Genomic DNA, 20,070 nt, shown 5'->3' on the forward strand with positions numbered 1-20,070 from the left:
AGCCCAGGCTGGTCTAACTCAGAGATCTACCTGCTTCTGACTCCTAAGTGCTGGGATTAATGACATACAGCGTAACACTGGCTTTTTTTTTTTTTTTTTTTTTTGTATCACTGCTCTTCTTGTTCTGTGCATGTGTCTGTATGTGTTAAGATGTGAGTCTGTGGGTGCACACATGCCCTGATGACATGTGGAGGTCAGAGGACCACTCTGGAGTCAGTTTATTCCTTCTGCTTCTGACTGGGCTCCAGGGATTGGTCTTCAGGTTCTTACCCACTCAGCCATCATGTACACCCTATCCTTTAGGTCATGAAGAGACAGGGAAGGAAACCAATCCAGCTTTAACAGTCCTCCTGGATCATAAGCTGCAGGTCCCCTCTGCCCAAACACATACAGAAAGACACCAAGAGGTGCCATCAGGTGTTGTTAATAATGCATTAGCAGCTCCTGGACAGGACTCTAAAAAGCCGAGACAGACCATGTTTTATATTTTTCTTTTCTCCCTTTTCTGTTATGAATATAAAGCGTCATTTTGACATTTTTACTGTTGTTAGACGAAGGTCCTGTAGGCTGGCTCAAACTTGAGATGCACTTGCTTCACCTCCAAGCACTGGGATTAGAGGCACAACCACAACTCTGGCTGGTCTCTATTGAGCTTCTTAATTTGACTTTACTTATTAACCACCACATTGTAAGTATTTCCACATCAAAAACATTGTATAATCATCACTTAGAATGACAGACTACGCTTTACCACACACCAATCTTGAACATTTATGGTTTAACTGTTTTCATCCTCAATTCCCACTGCATATGCCAATGAGTCAGTGTAGTACCTTGTATTATAGAACCAGGGCCAAAGGTTTCCTAGGTGCACATAAAATTGTTCTTTTGTATCATCCATCCCAGACGCATGGTCAAGGGAAACCCGAGTGGCTCCTAGGTTCATGATATATATGTAAGAGCAGCATAGGGAGGGATGAGATTAACAAGATTTGCCAACACACAACAAGCAGTAAGTGACAACCTGAGCAGCTCCAAGGAGAAGACAGCAACATGGGACGATGACTTAATATCTGCTGTTCCACCTAACCTGGGGCTTCACACATGGCTTCTTTCTTTGAGGAGAAGTGAAGGGATGGCAGACAGCTATGATAAATAATAACCTTTCAGTAGTGAAGTCTGGGAAACTGAGACAATGCTTTGCAGATTTAGTCTGCTGTGAAGGAGACAGTATTTCACGGTTCATAAACAGTCCAGATTTAGGAATAATATTTTTTTTTTTTTGAGACAGGGTTTCTCTACATAGGCCTAGCTGGCCTAGAACTCACAGAGATGGGCCTATATACTACCACCTGGCCTGATTTTTGGAATATACCTACTGCTCAATTTCTAGCCAAGATAACATCAATGACATACGCCACAGAGATAAAAATTGGCAAGAGGCTGCCATGTCAGATGCTCTCTTGGTCTTTACCTTGGCTGCGTAACTCCACATTTCAATTCGGTCATTCAGGCGCTTTTTGCACTCTGGCTGTAACCTCACTCGCTTATCTTCCAAGGCCTCCATCAGGCAGGACATCTCTGTGGAAGCAAATGAGTAAGAAGTTTGCAACTGCACAGAAATAATTTTGTAAAATCTGGGAGAAGATTCCCAAGCATCTGAGAACTCAGCAATTTAGGACTAACTGAGTCAAATTCTTTCTAAAAACCTTTATCAAGACCCCACTGGTGAGCACTGTCAGCTGCTCATGAACTCTTAATACCTCCTATTTTCACTGGGTGTTCCTGGTCAGAAACAAGCTGTGTGTCACCTGGGTTCCAGATGCCAAGAAGCTGCCATAGTGCCTATTATGGCCCCTGGGATGCTCAGTGTGGGAAAAAGGAAAGAGGGTATGATGGTGACTGAACTTTTTTGAAGACAGAGACTCTCTATGTAGTGCTGGCTTTCCAGGAACTCTCTATATAGACGTGAACTCCAAGAGATCTGCCTCTCTCTGCCTCTAAGTGCTGGGACTAAAGGTGTACACCACTATGCCTAGCTGTACCTGAATTATATAATAAATACCTCAAATTAATTTTTTTTTCATGAAATTTCTGGCTGTGATCAGTTCAAACCTGCACAACTGTTCCCAAACTCATAGCCACCAAAGCCTAGCTTTACCATCAAGCAGACATATAGAGATGCTGTATATGACTGGATAATAGCCACAGAACAGAGTAGCTGCAACTAGTACCTCAAAGGTAGCTTTTGTTCTGCCCAAGAAAGTTCAAACAGGGACAGACTGAACAAACATTACTCACGACGCCCGCGGCCGGGGGTGATGGCTGCACAGTGGTGTTTAATGTCCAAGGCACATGCTGTGTGAAGAACTGGGTCCACAAAGATGTCTGCTTTGCTTTCCTTCAACATGTTTAACACTTCCTGAAAAGGGAAGTTCATTGTGGAGAGAGCTTTGTAGAAGAAATGTATCCAATCTGCTGTTTGTAATACTCTATAGAACATGCAAACAAACAAGCCAAAAAGTGAAGGTGTAGAGAAACTATTCTGGAACAGGAGGTTGGTAATGACCAAATATGCACAGAATGTAGACTTCTGGCACCTAATTTAATTCGCTAACTACCTCTGAGGAATCCAGGATAGTCTACACAAACTGGATGACCGGGCAGGGTCCTTGGCACTCTGGCATGCCACATTATTTTAAAGTATGTATACATTAGTATTTTGTTGATATAATAGTTATTCTGTTACTTTGGAAAGTCTGAACAATGTGAAACTCAAAAATTAGACTGAGTATATTAATATACAGCCTATAAGTTTAACCTTTGAGTTCTGTTTTTCAATCACGAGGCTGGAGACATGGCTCAGTGGCTGAGAGCACTTGCTGCTCTTCCAGAGGACCTGAGTCTGCTTCCTAACACTTACAACATCCAATACCTCTGGCTTCCTTGGGCACGATGGACCTATGTTCACATATGCACATGCAGGTAACACATAACTTTAAAAAAGACTTAATTACTCAATCACATAAGGGTATATTTTATAAAGACTGTGCTGAATGTATTTGAGTCCACATTTTGAAGAAAGGTAGGAGAAGGTTGTAAACCAAATTCAAGCTGGCTGTGGTGGCATAAGCCTTTAGTCTCAGCACTTGGGAGGCTGAGGCAGGTGGATCTCTGAGTTTGAGGCCAGCCTGCTCTAAAGAGTGCATTCCATGTCAGCCAGGGATACACAGAGGAACCCTTGTCTCATAAAAAAAACACAGGAAGTATTCAAATACAAAATATAAACCTTTCTACCCAGCATTCCATGCTGTCACCTCTTTTCAAACCATAATATGGTCCTTGACCATTATTCTATGTCTCTCCCAATAACTAATGTAACAGAATCAAAAGGAAGAGAAAAGGAGGCAGGCGATGAGGCATGCGTGATGAGGGTGTGGCTACCTTCTTACACAGCTCTGTCTTGATCTTGAGCAGGTTGACCTTCAGGCATTCCTCCACTTGGCCTGTTTGCTCCTGGGCTGCTGCTTCTTCAGCACATAGATTGGCAATCTACTCAGGAAACAAGAAAACAGGGCCGTCCTGCTGAGAAACAACTGGCTTCCTTCCAGAGAAGACCAACCCTGTCCAACTAGCCCTGAAAACATGGTGCCTGTTGCTGACTCTGAATGGAATGCCAATGTCTTTAGAAACCTGGGTGTCTAACATGATGATGATTCTCCCAAACATGTAAACAAGGTTCAGCTTTACAGCTTCCTAGTGGACTGTACCCTCCCCACACCTGCACTTGATGCCAAACACCCAAGTTCTGTTCTCCTTTCAAAGTCCACTGTCAGTTCTGAAATGAGTCGCATTGTTCTTCTGTGATTCCACAGGAGGAAGGTCAACTTGACATGTGTTGCATGTGACATGAACTCACAGACTTTTCCCAAACATGGTCTTCAGAAAAGAGAGTAAGCCACTTTCTTTAGATAGCTTTAAGAGCAACCTAAGCAGGGCTCGTCAGGTGGCCTTCTCTAGCCGAGTAGATCAATTATTTCCAAGGACAGGCACTTAGAGGCACTAGGCGAGCACTGTCATTTTTCTGGCAAGGCTTAAGGAGTTCTGAATGACTATCCAGAATCATCAGGGAGGATAACAGCACATGGAAAAGTGATTATAAAGAATATTCTTATTCAATAGCAGAGCGTGGAAGCAGTAGTGTGGTGTAACAAACCGATGCCCAGACTGGCTCAGTGGTATGTAGAACCTGGAAGTTTTTCCTACAAGACAGGCCTGTAAGTAGCCCCGTGTCAGGAAGAAAGTATGGTATAGAACTTTCTCCTGTCACCTCTTTGGGGAAGCCCTCCTTTGCACCCATAGCCTACCTCATCTGAGCAGTGCAGCTGGAGCTGAGGGTCCAGGCGGTAATCTAGAGCAGACTCCTGAATGATGATACGAATCTGGTCCTCACAGTCTGAAGACAGGCGCTAGAGATGACAAAGGGAGAGCAAATCATTGCACCTGAGAGCATCAGATTTATTTGAGCCCTCAGACCCCAGCTTGGGGAAGGCATAAACATGCTAACAGGAGTGTGCTAGTGATGTCCATGGAGAAAATGCTCGTCAATGCAGCTCTACAGAGCCTGGTCAGCATACCTGATCAGCGTATCTCAGCTTGAGGCATGAGATGACTTGGCCTTCTAGCTCCGAGTCATCCTTGGCCTTGGTCAGGATGCCATGACAGAACTTAGGGATGTCAGCTTTACAGGCCTTTCTTAGCACGGGATTTAAGCGGTAATCTAGAGTAAAAACATGTCAGTGGATGATAAAAAGGTTCACCTGTAAATTTTCACATGTTTTTAGAAATTTATCTTTCAAAGGGGACATATTAGTTGGGGTGCAATTAGCTGGGGTGCATATTAGCAAAGACAGAGGCGGTGGTGCAAGCCTTTAATCCCAGCACTTAGGAGACAGAGGCAATTGATCTCTGTGAGTCTGAGCTATTTCTGTCTACAGTTCCAAGACAGGCAGAGTTACAGAAAAACCTTGTCTCAAAAAACCAAAAGAGGGGTGGGGGTGGGAGTCATGGGCGCATATTATGCCAATAGTCATGAATATAAATACCAATTTGTTATGTTAGATAATGGCAGATGAGTTATCATGCTAGGATTGCTGTTGTTTTTAAAGAAAGGACTTCCTATAGTTCAATGAATAGATCCTTCAGAGGGGAAAAGGCATGGCAGCAGGCCTGCTAGTCACATTGTTTTGAGACACAATCCTCCTGCCTCAGCCTCCTGCTGGATTTTTTTTTGGGGGGGGGGGGGAGAGGGGGGTCAAGACAGGGTTTCTCTGTGTAGCCCTGGCTGTCCTGGAACTCACTCTGTAGACCAGGCTGGCCTCGAACTCAGAAATCCGCCTGCCTCTGCCTCCCAAGTGCTGGGATTAAAGGCGTGCGCCACCACTGTGGCCACATGCTGGATTAAATGTGTGCTACCACACCTATTTTCACCAACATTGCTAATCAGCAAAGTGACTCAGCTCAAGGGCACTTTGCTGGTTCTCAGGAACCCTTCACCTCTGCAGCAGCTCTGTAGGATTTGTGGTCCAATATTTAAAAACAATCATTTGGACAGCAGAAACCTTGTCCATAATAGATAATTTTGAAAGAAATATCTAACAATTTTTGTCTACTAAGGTACAAAGTTTCCCATGCAAGAGATGAAATTTTGACTATGATTGAATGAAAATGATTGACTATGCTCATGAAGTTTGAAATTCTAGAGTAAATCTAATGCTGATTTATTTTCTATGCTTTTTAAGTCAGCTGCTCAGATTTTCAACCCCTTTCCCTTGACCTTCATTCTATTTTTCTGGAAGGCCTGCAAAGGAGGAGAGTGCACAGCTCAGATAACAACATGTCCTGCCAGTTCTACTTGGGATGCGCTCAACAGAAGCAGGACAGCCGAGTCAAGATGTACCTGTGTTCTGGGTGATCTGACGCTTGGTTATCATCTGTTTGCATTTGGGATCCATCAATTCACTGTTCTTATTTTGTTTTAAACACTGCAACATAGTTTTAGAATCTGCTTCTGGACAGAACCGCTGCAAAGAAAACACAATTATATGAAAATGGCTCTCATATTGGCCAATAATCTACCTGTGATTTTTGGTTTGCCTAGTGCTTTTTCAGTTACCAGGGAGCTCACAGAAGCACAAGTCAAAGGCATCACTTGACCTTGATGTAAGCAGAGAAAGGCCCCAGGGCCCCTCCCACATTCCTCACATTTCTCTCTGCCACCACTGGACATCAACCATTCAGGATGTACATTCTGCATGGGTTTAGTTCCTATCACTATGGCTGTGTTACAGTACAGGCCGTTTCACAAGTGCAACTGCTTGCTGAGTATGAATAATAGTCATCCTGCCCTCAGGCCGTACCTACCCAACCACAGTGGTAATACTTAGGATAACTGTTAACCACTGTGAACAGAGATTTGAGGTAAGGATCCATGTGGTTTACCCTAAGTGTTGGGAATGTAATCCACCAACATGAGGTTAGCCCCTGTATACTCACTGCTCCTTCCATCCGAGCTCAGCGTGGGGCTGGTATGAGCTCTACCTTTACTCGTCAATCTACATGTCTGGTCACGGCACCTCACACTCGGCTTAGGACCCTTCGTCCACCACAAGGTCTCCCTTGCTTAATGTTTGTGTTTTTCCTCCCTCCCTTCCTCTTTCTTTGGCATGTGAGTGTACACACGCACAAATAAATAAACATTAAATTCCCACGGACAGTTATTGATAGAATCAGGTATTTTAAAGGAAATGAGGAATTTTATTAAAGTTTCTTTGCACTTCTTTAATTTTAATATGTTTGTATACATAGCCACATTAAGAAAATTCACTGTAAGCCATGTGGTGGTGGCACACGCCTTTAATTCCAGCACTCAAGAGGCAGAGGCTGGCAGATCTCTGTGAATTTGAAGCCATTTGGTTTACAGAAAAAGTTCCAGGACAGCCAAGGCCACACAGAGAAACCCTGTCTTAAAAAACTCAAACCAACAAACAGTCACTGGAGGATTATTTGAAGCAAACGAATATATAGACTACCTACACACTCTGCAGGTTACAGATGGCTAGTGGATAAGGGCATTTGCAGATCCTTACAGAGGATCTGGGTTCAGCTCACAGCCCCCACGTGGCAGCTTACAACCACCTGTAACTTTAATTCTAGGAACTGCAATGCCCTCTCTGGTCTCAGTGGGCCCCAGGCACATATATGGTATCCATTCATACATGCAGGCAAAAGACTCATACATAAAATAAAGTGTAAGAATCTTGAACAGAAAACAACATCTTGAGTGTGGGATCCGCTCTGAAGAAAACACTGGACTGTGGCTTTCTCAGCCCACCTATGCTGGCAACCTATTCAACTGTGCTGTGTTCGGAGCACAGCTAGTCAGCTTGGCTCTGGGATTTTCCAACATGAGCAGCATCATGTTGCATAGAGGGCTGATGGACACTCTGGCTGTTCCACCCCCAGAGAATCTGGGGCTCAGGAATGCACAGGTTGGCAGGTGAAGATAATGCTCCTGGATTGCAGACCACACCGGAGGGCATCACCACACTGGCAGTGCTTAACAGGACACACTGTTATTGTCACGTAGGTTGTCCTTGGTCCTTTACCTTAATCATCTGCTTGCAGACTCGCATGAGTGTATAGTCTAGTTCTGGGTCCATCATCTCTGTCTCCTGCAGCTTAAATACTTTCTGGTGACAACGGGTACTCAGCTGCTTCTTGTTTTCTTTTAGACATTCAATAATCTATAATAGAAGATCACAGCTGAGTTAGGAAATACACCAGAAATTCACAGTTCATCTACTAACTAACAGTTATGATTAATGTAAGAGTCATGGTTGAGTTAGGAAGTGGATCAGGTTGAAAGTCATCTATCTATTCTGACTGACACACTCATTTCAGTGCATGACACTCCACTGTTTTTCTAACCCAGGACCTTTTGTTTCTAATTTTAGGCAATAGGATTGAGGATTTCCCCATTAAGGAGAATTATACTCATGGATTTATATAACCTTAGGGCCAACAGTGAATCAAATGACAAACATTCAGAGTGATTAGCAGGTGGTACTGAAATCTAAAAGGGAACCCATTTAGGCTTTCTGAGTTCTACCTTCCTGAGCCATTCCTTGTAAGGATTCCTTGTGGAGCACACATCTGACTACTCTGACTAGAGAGCAAGTCTAGAAACTTGATCAAGCTCAACATATATTTTGTAAGACTAGTGTTAAATGCTAAGTGTGAATTGTACCCAATCCTCCATGGCAAATCTTGAGGGCAAACTATGAAGACCTGTAACAGCACTGGTGGGGTGGCACTATAGAAAACTGTAACAACACTGGTGGGGTGGCACTATAGAGCTGCGACAGCAGACATGAGGTGGCGCTGTGAAGAGCATCACAGGATGGATTTTATAGTCTCCTTTCTATACCAAAGCTTATATATAAAGATATGTAACCAAGGAAAGCAGATGGGAAGCAGTCCCAAGCTAGGGCAGCAGCATGAAGTCACAACACTTCTCTGAAGGACTTTAGGGACAACCAGAAACCATCAACTACTTCAAGTACACTGACACCTTAAGAAATGATACAGAAACCAAGCCTGAGAGGAAAAGGTAATAGACCAAAGAAAAATGCAAAAACACATGGAATGTCCTAGAAGCAATATAAAAGAAAATGATAAATAAAAAGAAGCAAGCAGAGATTTAAGAACTGAAAATGCCCAATGGTGCTGTTTAAAGAATGAGATTAGTCTGGCAGCAGTGGCACAGGCCTTTAATCCCAGCGTTTGGGAGGCAGAGACAAAGGGATGGATCTCTGTAAGTCCAGGGCCAACCTGATCTAAACACTGAGTACCATGACAGCCTGGGTTATACAGAGAAACCCTGTTTCAAAAAATAAAAGCCAGAAAGAGAGGGAGGGAGGGAGGGGAGGGGAGGAAAGGGGAAGGAGGGGAGGAAAAGAGAGAATTAAAGAATAATTATTAAACGGGGTAAGTTGAGTCACTACCTCAAATGCAACACTAAGTAACCAAGACTGAAAACCAATGAAAAATGAAAAACCAAAACCTAGGGATAGACCTGGGTGCACCACTTGTCCACAGAATTCCGGCATAAAGGAAAAGCAGAGCTATATCTGAAAGAATGACACCCAGAAGAAGAATCTGTTCTGACAAGTGCCCACCATGTTAGAGAACAAGATCCCGCTTGGTCTGATTTCCACCGAAATTATAGATCGTCGAACAGAAACTCAAACCTAATAGAAAGACTAACTACAGAGAAAGAGAGAGAGAGAGAGAGAGAGAGAGAGAGAGAGAGAGAGAGAAGAAAGAGAACTCGTTTGCTCTGGCAAGCATTGACAAAAGACAGGGAAGAAAGCATCTCAGAGGCTAAAGAACCTAGCTTGGGCCTTGATAGCTGAATAAGCAGACATTTTTTTAACCAGGGTGATTCCAGGATTTGCTTCTATGTTATTTGAAAAACCTCACCGGTTATTTTACTTGATGTCTAATAAAGATTCCCCTGCAGTGCTGGGTAAGGTGGTTTAAGCCAGGTGGACTGGGAGTTGAAGACCACCCACCCTAAGCTACCTAGGGAGTTTGAGGCTAGCTGGGTAATATGATACCTTGTCCTAAAAATCAAACACACAAAAATTTCTGTGTGAGGCGCTGTCAGGAAAGAGCACGCAGATCATGGCTTAGGCAGTGAGAGAGCTGAATAAAGAAGTCAGTATGACCAAGGTATATCACATGCACATATAAAAATATCAGAAAACACCTTATTTTGAATAATATGTTGTAATTACAAAATGGAAGAAAGAAGCAGAGATGTAGTTCAGTAGGAGAATGCTAACCCAGCATTTATGAGGTCCTAAAAAAGAACTGTGCAGCAGAACCCTAGGTGGATATCGATGTGAGTTACTGGGGAAGCTGTATAAGGAAACACCTAAAACACCAGGAGCTTACTAAGCAGACAAGGCAGAGTGCATGCTGAGGAGCAGAAGGGGAAAAACTGGGCAAAGCACTCTGGGATAGCCCATGGGACTATGAGACTGTGGTGCTGGCTGTTGCAAGGGTGCCTGCCTTGAGCTGTGTAATTAAAGATGGTACCTGAGCGTTTCCATACTGCACTGTAGAACAGTAGTTCTTGATGTCACTCTTGCAGGCTTCATACAGATCTGGTTCCAAACGGATGTCCTCTGTCTGCATGAGAAAGAGCCCGTGTGGGAGAAAAATGAGAGGATTTTCAGCTGGAGATGTCAATGTATCTTTTAAAAGGTTTACTTTTATTATTTTGGGTGCTGAGAACTGGTCAGTTTGTAAGAGTAGCAAGTGCTCTTAACCATTAAACCATCTCTCTAGCCCCATGGAGATGTCAAATTTTTATACACTTGTTTGTTGACTAATGGCTTCTACAGGTGACTGCGCACTAAGTGTCACGTAGTAAAACTTCATTTGTGACTCTGTCTCATGCTTTACAACGGTGGCTGAAGTTGTCCCCTTATGCCCTTCTCCCTCCTCAGTTGTTTCAGATGGGCCACTTGTACAGCAGCCACAACTCCCAAACGGACACACTGAGATTTAAGGGAGAGAGGAAGGAGAATTCCCCTTTCTTCCTTTCTTGCTGGAGATGAAAAGTGAAGTAGTGGTTGTGATGCAGCCACCCTGCAGCCAGAGGACCAGTCTTAGGATGAAAGTGATGCCAAAGTTAGCTGAGTGTACAGGAAAGACCTCTGTCCTTGACGACAGTACTGACTCAGTGACTGCAGAGACTGAACTCTGAGTCTGTCCTAGTTTGGCTTCCAGCGTTGTGTGGTAAAAAATGTTCAATCACTTAAAACCAAACACAAAACAGTAAAGAAGCTAATGTCACACGGAAAGATTTCCAACTGTCACTACACGATGCTTCTTCGCAGCTGACTAAACACTAGTACTGTGGCTCCTTGAGGCATTACCATCTCCAGCTCCTCCACACGAAGCTGCTTGCGGCACTTGAGCGATACCCGGTGCTCCTTGGCTTCCTGCAGAGTGTCGTTTCGTACAGTGGTGCTCAGACAGATCACTACGTCCACCCTGCCATGGAAGAAGCGTTAGACCATCTACAGTGGGGTGAACACACAAGCACTAGGCTGAAACAGGGGCAGGGGTCACACTATTTGCTCAGAGTTCATTCATAAAGAGTTGTGTTTTTAAATGTCTTTTTTGGTAAATTTTGCTGTTGTTTTAAATAATTCATATGTTCCCCTTATTAACAATGGCTCAAAAAGAACAGACCCTGGAAATGGCAAATAAACACAATCATCCTTTAATTGAAAAGGTGAAGTTCTAAATTTGTAAGGGGAAAAAGTATGTCAAGATTGTTATGGATATAGCTATAGATGTTATATCTATATTCATATAACTTTTTTTTGAGACAGGGTTACTCTGTATAGCCTTGGCTATTCTGGAATAGACTATGTAGATCAGGCTGGCCTTGAGCCAACTGCCACTTCTGCCTGAGTGCTGGGATTAAATAAAGGCATATGCCACTACCTCCCTGGTCTATATTCATAGAGTATATTGTTTTAATTTCTTCTTAAAACAAAAAGAAAAACAACAACAACAATAACAACAATCAGGGTCTTACAATGTATGCCAGAATGGCCTGGACCTCATCGTCTTCTTATTTTATCTCCTGAGTTGATATTAGAGATATGTGCCACTCCAACTGCCCATATAATTAGTACCTATTTTCCTACTGTGGCTAATTTATCTAAGTTAACTTTGTCACAGGTATGCAAGGTTTGTGCAGTGGTTGGTACCATCTGTAGTCTAAGCCTCACTGTGGCTTTAGAACATGGCCCCACTGCATCTTCACAAGTCAGTAGCCTGAATGATGATTATAGTTCTGACTAGAACAGAGGTTGCACAGAGCATAAGTGATAGGACAATTCAATACTTGTTTATTAAGGACAATGTGACCATAGCAAGAACAGTGCTCTTAACATTCACACACTGAAACATTCATTAAAGTTACAGGGGAAAAAAAAACCTGTCCAAAATGGAACCTGGTCACAAAAGGGAAAATATGTCCTAGTAACATGGTTTTTCTCCCCCTTACAACTTGTAAGATTTGGGCAGCTGTGCTGTCAAAGCTTATCATCAGTTTCCTTATTAAGACCTAGTTCCCAAGCGAGTCAAGCTCCTCTACTTCAGTGAGGCTTGTGCTGCTTCTCTGTAGAAATGACACACTGTGGTGAGTCTGGCAAAAGGCTGTTCCAGCAATTTCCTTTTCCAGGCTCTCCCTACACCTGATTCAGACAGATGGTCTGAGCCTAGAGAAAAAAAAATCAGGAGTATTCCCATACTCCAGGAGCTTTTCTTTTGAGAATACCTATGTCCATGGACAAGTATGGCTGTCGGCAACTATGGCCATGGTCTTGCAGACAATGCCAGTTTTATTAGACTACCAAATAGAGACACAGGAGGCCTCTGGGCCTCACACCCTACATATTCATTAAGTAGCCCAGGGAGGCTTGGGAAGCAGAAAAAATCAATTAAGAGATACATACTTCTTTTTTATGTTGGGGCAAAGTTTTAACACGTCCTCCTTGCAGGCCATTTTGAACTTGTAAGAGAATCGAAAATCCTTCATCTGTACCTGAAAGATGAGAAAGAAAAACAGCTCTGTTGCAAGTTACGATTAAGAACAATGAGTGACACTTCAGCCAAACAATGACTGATAATGCAACTGGCTGGCATGCACTAAACTGGCACTACAAAAAATACATGCCCTGGACACCAGCACTTGGGAGACAGACACAACACAGGAAAATCAGAGGTTCAAGGTCATCCTTGGTTATATAGCAAGTTTGAGGGCAGTCTGGTCATAGATCTTTGATAGTCTGCTGAAATCTCATGTCTCTCCTGTGACAGCACACTGATCTTCCTTCCACATCTGAGCTCACTATGTCGACAGTGTTCCTCTGGCACAAACATAATTTATGCTGCTATCCCCCGAGGATCATACAGCTGTGATATATACTATACCTGCTCTGGCATCTTTTACTAGAGTCTAGATGTCAGCAGGGCAAGAGTCCATTAACATAATGAAATGCAAGTGTAGGGGCTACTGGCTCTGAGAAACAGTTAATAACTTCAGCTGACTGACAAGTCATCCTCTCTGAATAAAGTTCTTGCTATACCCAACTTCCTTAGCTGCTTCTTATTACCAAGAGTGTAATAAGAAGTAATTACAAGAGTGTAATTACCATATTATTCAAATGGTAAATTGAGTTGATTTAAAAAGAAAAAAAAAATGCAGATGTGCTGTGTTGGGATTTAGTGTAGTGGAAACTGCTTGTAAGGTGAGGCCTGGGTTTACTACTCAGCACACAGTGGTAAGGAGGGGGGAAGGGAGGAAAGGAGATGGTGAGGAAGGGAGGGAGAGAAGGAGATGGAGAGAGAGAGGAGAGAGAGGGAGTAGGAGCAGAAGAGAGGTGTCAGGGTACAGGTATTGATGTACATGCACCACACAGAAACTACAGATCCCAGTGATATAGCATCACTTAACGTGAGCATTACAGCCAGAGCAGGAGCTGCTAGCCCTCTATCTCTATCCTCCTGTAATGAATGGTTCCTAGGACTAGGTCTCATTTCACTACATGCTAATCTGATGAGAAAAGTCCTGTTTACTGAGAAGTTTGGGAAGAGCAGAGCTGCATGGCTGCTGTAAAGCAGGAGGTAGATATCCCACAGTTACCACAGCAGCCGAGACAGGAAGGGCACTGACCAGCTGGAAGTGAGTGACGCCAATAGCACACTTCTCATTCATGTCCTTCTGGTGCTTGTTCTGGATCAGACACTCCATCAGGTCCCCAGAGTCGATCTGGTTGTCTGCCACATCCTGGGAAAGAGAATACACATATACACTTTATGTGTCACAATTAACAATACAATCTATAGTGCCATCCACGAAAATGCGAATGGGGTGACCCTCAAAGTCTTCAAAATAAATTCTTCAAAACCAAGCCTGTGAAATCAGGAAAGAGCGCAGTTCAGCAGAATAATATTCATGAGGCGAGAACACCCCGTGAGAACTGTCTCCCTATTTCCTTGTATGAATAATGCCAACAGCGGATGATCCCTATCTGTCAGATCTTAAAGGTTACTAAATGTACTTCCCTCCTACAATCTAGGAAAGGGTGAGTAAGAAATAAGGTGAGGGAGTCCCTCAGCACCAAGGTATAAGGACACAGTTACTAGTTACTGCCAGTGCTTCTGAGAAGCCATAGTTTCTGAGAAGCAACTCAGCCACCTCCTGGAGTTTCCCTCTTACATCTTTTCTTATAAAGCCATCTCATCCACTGCTGCTAGCCACACTGCTCCACTACAGAGTGCTACCAACTGCTGGAATTAGGTTCTAAAATCAAACAGGGTTCCTGGATGTTGGCCTCTCCCTTGATCTTGTTTACAGTTCCAAATTTTACTTGCTAAGGCCGGTTATACATTCAACAGTAATGTATTGTGAAGACAGAGGGTCTTTGGGGTACAAAGTCCTATTAAATTTGGTTCTGTTAATAACCCTTGTTCCTATAGACATCACTTACATGGCAAAAGTTCTGAATTATAGGCTCACAGGCTCTCATCAGCAAAGCTTCTATTTGTATATCCTGTAGAAGATAAAATAGATTAATTACTCTACTATACAAAGGCCAGGGATGGAGGAGGCTCTAGGTGTCTCTGTGTATCTCCCTGTCTTAACTATGTAGCTGCAGTTAGAACTCAGAGATCCACTGGCCTCTGTCTGAGTGCTGACATGAAAGTGCCTGGCAGGCAGATTCTTCATCACCGTGAACAACTGAAGAGGCAGAATTACTTGGCAATAATATTAAAGCATGCACGTTCTCTAGAGTTTTTATGATCTCTCTATTTCTGAACAATACTGTCTATACTTATTGGGCTTTTTAATCTCATTTTTTATTTTTTAGTATGTTTCATGGTATAACAGGGATAAACATGTGTTTAATCTTTCATGTATAACTGGAAGTCCCAAGACTTTATTAAGCATAGAAATAGTACCAACTGACCAGACTAAAAGAGCTTCAGATTAAAGAGACTATGGTTGCTTAGATTGCTTTTAAATGTGATTCAGACCTGAAGTTCAGGAGCCATCTTTTCTCTAATACACAATAACTTTGAGGAAAAAAACCAAAGAGCTAACCGTATAGACTTCTGTATAGCTTCTGGAGCTGTGATAGAGGGGTCACACAGATGACTACTTTCTTATTCTCCTTGACCTCCCTTTTGTTTCTTTTTGTTTGTTTTGTTTTGAGAAAGTTTCTCTGTAACAATTCTGGATGTCCTAGAACTTGCTCTGTAGACCAGGCTGGCCTCGAACTCAGAAATCCACCTGCCTCTGCCTCCCAAGTGCTGGGATTAAACTGACAAGACAGTATGTTCTCTCAAGAGTAAGGGAACAAAAGTGCTAAGTAATGCTGGCAGCCCCTCTCTTTAGGGAGCTGCTCACTACTTACCTCAGACTCTAACTCGGTGAGGTTGCCCACGATGTCTCTGCATTCCACAGCTAAGTCATCCAGATGGTCCTGAAGGCACTCGAGCTCCTGAACATAACAGGCAAGTCCTTCAGTCACGTAAGTCAACAGGGGAAGTGGGGTTCTCTGCTCCCTTTGTACTCATCTTCCCTTTAAAATCCCCTCAGTAAACTGAACACAAACACTTCATATGACTGTAAACTGAGGTGTAACATGTTCCTTGATGTAACCTAGTGGTCGAGGGCCAAGTGTCACAATAAGTCATGCAAATTCAGAAGGCCAAATTTACAAGCCCAATGGGAATTATTCAGCTGTCTTCAAAGTATAAACCCCAGCCTATAAACTTTAGCAGGCTTTTTGTTTTGTTTTTGTTTTTCGAGACAGGGTTTCTCTGTATAGCCCTGGCTGTCCTGGAACTCACTCAGTAGATCAGGCTGGCCTCGAACTCAGAAATCCGCCTGCCTCTGCCTCCCAAGTGCTGGGATTAAAGGCGTGCGCCACCATCGCCTGGCTAGCAGGCTATTTTTTAAAAATTACTTTATGTGTAAGAATGTTTTGCCTGCACATATGTCTATGTGCCACATGTACACAAGTCATGAAAATGATATTCAACAGCCATACCCTTGGTAAGTAATTACAGTGCTTCTTTATATAGGCATAGCTACAGGCTTATTTATAGAAGCATGGTCTATACTACTTGCAAGGTCCTGGAGTGGCCAGGCCCAGCTCCTGAGGACAGCCAACTGCCAGGCCCCACCCTCTCAGAATACAGCCAAGCCCAAAATCAGGCCACAAAATCGTACCAATCCCAGGGCACCCTAGAATAGAAAGGTCTACGTCAAGAATCCTTATAGAAAGCCTGTCTCCAGCTCAGGTCTTTGTTGCTTCTCTCCCTAGTAGAGGCAGCCACTGTCCTGTTTTTCCCTACATAACCTGTGTGAGATTGGTTGTATGGTGTAATTTTGTGGTATTCCCTGGAGCTTGACTGCTAGGATACCTTAACACTAGTGAATAAAATTTCATAGCTGGATGCAGTGGCACACACTTTTAATCTCAGCACTCAGGTAAGCAGAGGCAGAAAGATCTCTGTATATACAGAGGCCAGCCTGTACTACCTAATGAGACCATATCTCAATAAATAAATTAAGAAATAAATGAATAAGAAAAATTTTCTTCATGGTCATTTACTGACTATAATCTTCAGGGAAGAGTAGGGCCTTGTGTCCTTTCCCCACTACATGCATGTGTAGGCATAACACACATGTATAGGTGTGTGTGCACATGCACATGGAGACTAGAGGTCAACCCTAGGTGTTGTTGCTTAGTAACTGTCCAACCTGTTTGTGTAGACCAGGCCTCTCAATGGGATGCGGGGGATTGCCAATTTGGTTAGGTTGGTTTCACAGTGAGTTCCAGGGACCTGCCTGTTTCTCGTTCCCAGGTTCCCAGGTGCTGGTATTATAAGAAAGAGCCACCTCACCCTGCTTTCACTTGAATGCTGAGTATCAAACCTATGTTTGTACAATAAGCACTTTAGCAACTTGGCTATCTGTCTAGTCCCTGTTGTTTGAAACAATATTTCGCACAGCCCAGCTGGCTCCAAATTCTCTATGTAGCCAAGGATTATCTTTTCCCGTTTTTGTTTTTTGAGATAGGATCTAACTGCCTAATGTAGAGCAGGCTGTCCTCAAACTCAGAGATCTGCCTGCCTCTCTTCCTGAGTGCTGGTATTAAAGGTGTGAACCATGCCTGGCTGCCAAAGCTATCTTTGAACTGATCCTCCTGCATCCAATTCCCCAGCGCTCTTAGACTTAATTATGTCATGTACTACCATGTCTAGCTATATGTGACTCTGAAAATTCCAGAAGGGGTCTGTCATGGTATAAATGAAGCCCAGAGGCCTAAGTTCAGTCCTTATTCTAATATTAGGATCTTTCTAGCAAGCACCTGCTCTTCACTTATTACCCTGCTCCACGAGGAAGATGTACTGCCTTGCTCATAACTTTCAGTAACACTTAACCACAAAAGAAACACACAGCCTTAGAGACCAGTCACAGAAGGCACGTAAGTATTGAGACTACTCTTTTCTGGTTTATTCTTTGTGGAAAGGTTATAATGAAATAAATTCTTAGTTAAAATTAGTCTTGAGTTTTTAATAAGGAAGTTTTCTTCTTTGAGTCTCAATTTGATCAACTAAGTAGAAAAATAACTCCATTCCCATGTATCTTGTAGGCTGTTTTAGGGCACGCACATTATCTACTGGTATATATCAGACACATATGAATATAGTATACCTTGCTATCACAAAAGGATTTAATGTAATCTATAAATGTTAGAAAATAATGAATTAAAAATGAGTCACAATAAGGAAAGAAAAGTAAACTATGCTAAGGAAGATGGAATGTCTAGCACAAATAATGCCTACCACAAAATCTTACATTTTTGTCAGAGCAGGACATATTTTGGCTCTAAGATTTCTTTCATTTTAAAAATTTTTAGATTTTAGTTTAAATATATGTTTTTTCTGAATGTCATGTATTTGCAACATTTGCGTTTCTAGGCCTGCAAAGTGAGAAGAAAGGAATCAGGTCCCTGGAACCGGAGTTACAGAAGGTTGTGAGCCAGTGTGTGGGTGCTGGGAACTGAACCTGGGTCCTTTTCAAGAGCAAAATGTGCTCTTAACCTCTGAGTCATCTTCTTAGACTCTTTTGCTCTAAGCTTTAAACAAAGAGGGAAAATAATCAACTCTAAATATGCAGAAACAATAACATTAAAACATATGAAAAGCCAGGCAGTGGTGGTGCACGTCTTTAATCCCAGCACTTGGGAGGCAGAGGCAGGTGGATTTCTGAGTTCGAGGCCAGCCTGGTCTACAGAGTGAGTTCCAGGACAGCCAAGGCTACAAAGAGAAACCCTGTCTCAAAAAACAAAAACAAAACAAAACAAAACAAAAAAAAAATATGAAAACTGTTTATTGTCATGCATGTTCTTTGATTATCTGGGTTTCTTGTCTTCCTTGTTCCTGGACCATTTATATTTATTGTATTGCTAGTTCCTTGACCTAGAACTGACCTTAATATTTGCATGTAATTTCAACAGTATAAAGGCAAAAAAGGAGGAGGGGGGATGGGATCGGGGAGTAATGGGTGGGGGGAACGGGGAAGAGGGATGGCATCTGAAATGTAAATAAATAAAATATTAAATTAAAAAAACATATGAAAAATGTAGTTATTCTTAGATATAAAAACAAAAAACTCTGGTGGGTTTCTCCTAGAAAGAACACTTAAGATATAACAAATCCCACCAGCAAGCACTGTGCTAGCCGTCACGGGAACTTTAGAAAAAGCAGCAGGTGGAAGCTGTCACTGACCTGCCCAGTCTCTGTCTTCTCACTGCACCACTTCCCGAGGTCTATCAGGCACTTGTCCTGCAGGGCAGGGTCCAGCTTAACATCCATGGCACGCTGGTGCAGGATCCTCTGGACTTCAGCTCGGCATTCTCGTGAGAGCTACAGAGAAAGAATGAGTAAGAGACCTTAAAGGTAACAAATAAATACATGAAGCTCCTAAGCAGAGCAAACTAATAAATAACCAACCAGGCCTGTAGTTTACCCCTTAAACTTTGACTAAACCAAATGATATCTTCTAGGACAAAAAACTAAATGCATTCGGAAGCTGCTAGAAATTTAACTCTAGCCGGGCGGTGGTGGCACACGCCTTTAATCCCAGCACTTGGGAGGCAGAGGCAGGCGGATTTCTGAGTTCGAGGCCAGCCTGGTCTACAGAGTGAGCTCCAGGACAGCCAGGGCTACACAGAGAAACCCTGTCTCGAAAAACCAAAAAAAAAAAAAAAAAAAAAAAAAAAAAAAGAAAGAAATTTAACTCTACAAGAAGTTTGTTCTAAGTCAGCATTTTCACTAACCATTAAAAACAAAGGTGTCCTTTTCTGAAAGTATCCTGAAAACAAGTGAACTAGATCTGTTCAAAGGAGGGTTTTGTTTAAGCAACCTAGCTTCTCATGAGTATGGATAAAACATTAGATCTGACTCAGGCAAGATTTATATATACATGCTGAATGCAGGAAAGAACAGAGGATCAGTTATTACATACAGTCGGGGCTGTGTATAATACAGGTGAATTACATGGACTGAGCAGAGGGTGAGAAAGATGAAAACTAATCTCTTGGAAGCTCATAGAAAAGGTGTTACAGTACAGCCAGCTTCTCATCCTAAAACACACCCACCTGAGGTAGAGTCATAGACATAATTCATTAATAGGTATGAGGCTTCATTATATTTTTTTAAATTATATCCATTTATTTCTCACTTATCTGTGACTGTGAGTACAGTAGCTGTACAAGTGCCATGGCGTGTGTGGACAACAGAGGACAACTTACAGGTGTCAAGCACATTACCCACTGAATCCAGCCCAAGGAGTTCCCTTTCAGAGTCACAGAATATTTTGACAGTATTTGTACAACACTG

At 42.7% G+C, this 20,070-nt stretch overlaps 1 protein-coding gene across 1 annotated transcript in view; it reads right to left on the bottom strand.

Moving 5' to 3' along the window:
* Window positions 1–20,070, bottom strand: part of Glg1 (golgi glycoprotein 1) — a 97,967-nt gene that overhangs the window by 5,036 nt on the left and 72,861 nt on the right. Inside the window, exons 12-25 of the mRNA XM_034523078.2 lie at window positions 18,958–19,095; window positions 15,570–15,656; window positions 14,643–14,705; window positions 13,826–13,939; window positions 12,606–12,694; window positions 11,010–11,127; window positions 10,165–10,257; window positions 7,668–7,805; window positions 5,960–6,083; window positions 4,638–4,780; window positions 4,368–4,469; window positions 3,445–3,552; window positions 2,302–2,422; window positions 1,475–1,581 (exon numbers count right to left, since the gene is read on the bottom strand). Of these exons, the coding sequence (XP_034378969.1) occupies window positions 1,475–1,581; window positions 2,302–2,422; window positions 3,445–3,552; window positions 4,368–4,469; window positions 4,638–4,780; window positions 5,960–6,083; window positions 7,668–7,805; window positions 10,165–10,257; window positions 11,010–11,127; window positions 12,606–12,694; window positions 13,826–13,939; window positions 14,643–14,705; window positions 15,570–15,656; window positions 18,958–19,095 (1,545 nt within the window). The remainder of the gene's footprint in view (window positions 1–1,474; window positions 1,582–2,301; window positions 2,423–3,444; window positions 3,553–4,367; window positions 4,470–4,637; window positions 4,781–5,959; window positions 6,084–7,667; window positions 7,806–10,164; window positions 10,258–11,009; window positions 11,128–12,605; window positions 12,695–13,825; window positions 13,940–14,642; window positions 14,706–15,569; window positions 15,657–18,957; window positions 19,096–20,070) is intronic.

The sequence above is a fragment of the Arvicanthis niloticus genome, chromosome 18 (genome assembly GCF_011762505.2).
Source record: "Arvicanthis niloticus isolate mArvNil1 chromosome 18, mArvNil1.pat.X, whole genome shotgun sequence".
NCBI lineage: Eukaryota > Metazoa > Chordata > Mammalia > Rodentia > Muridae > Arvicanthis > Arvicanthis niloticus.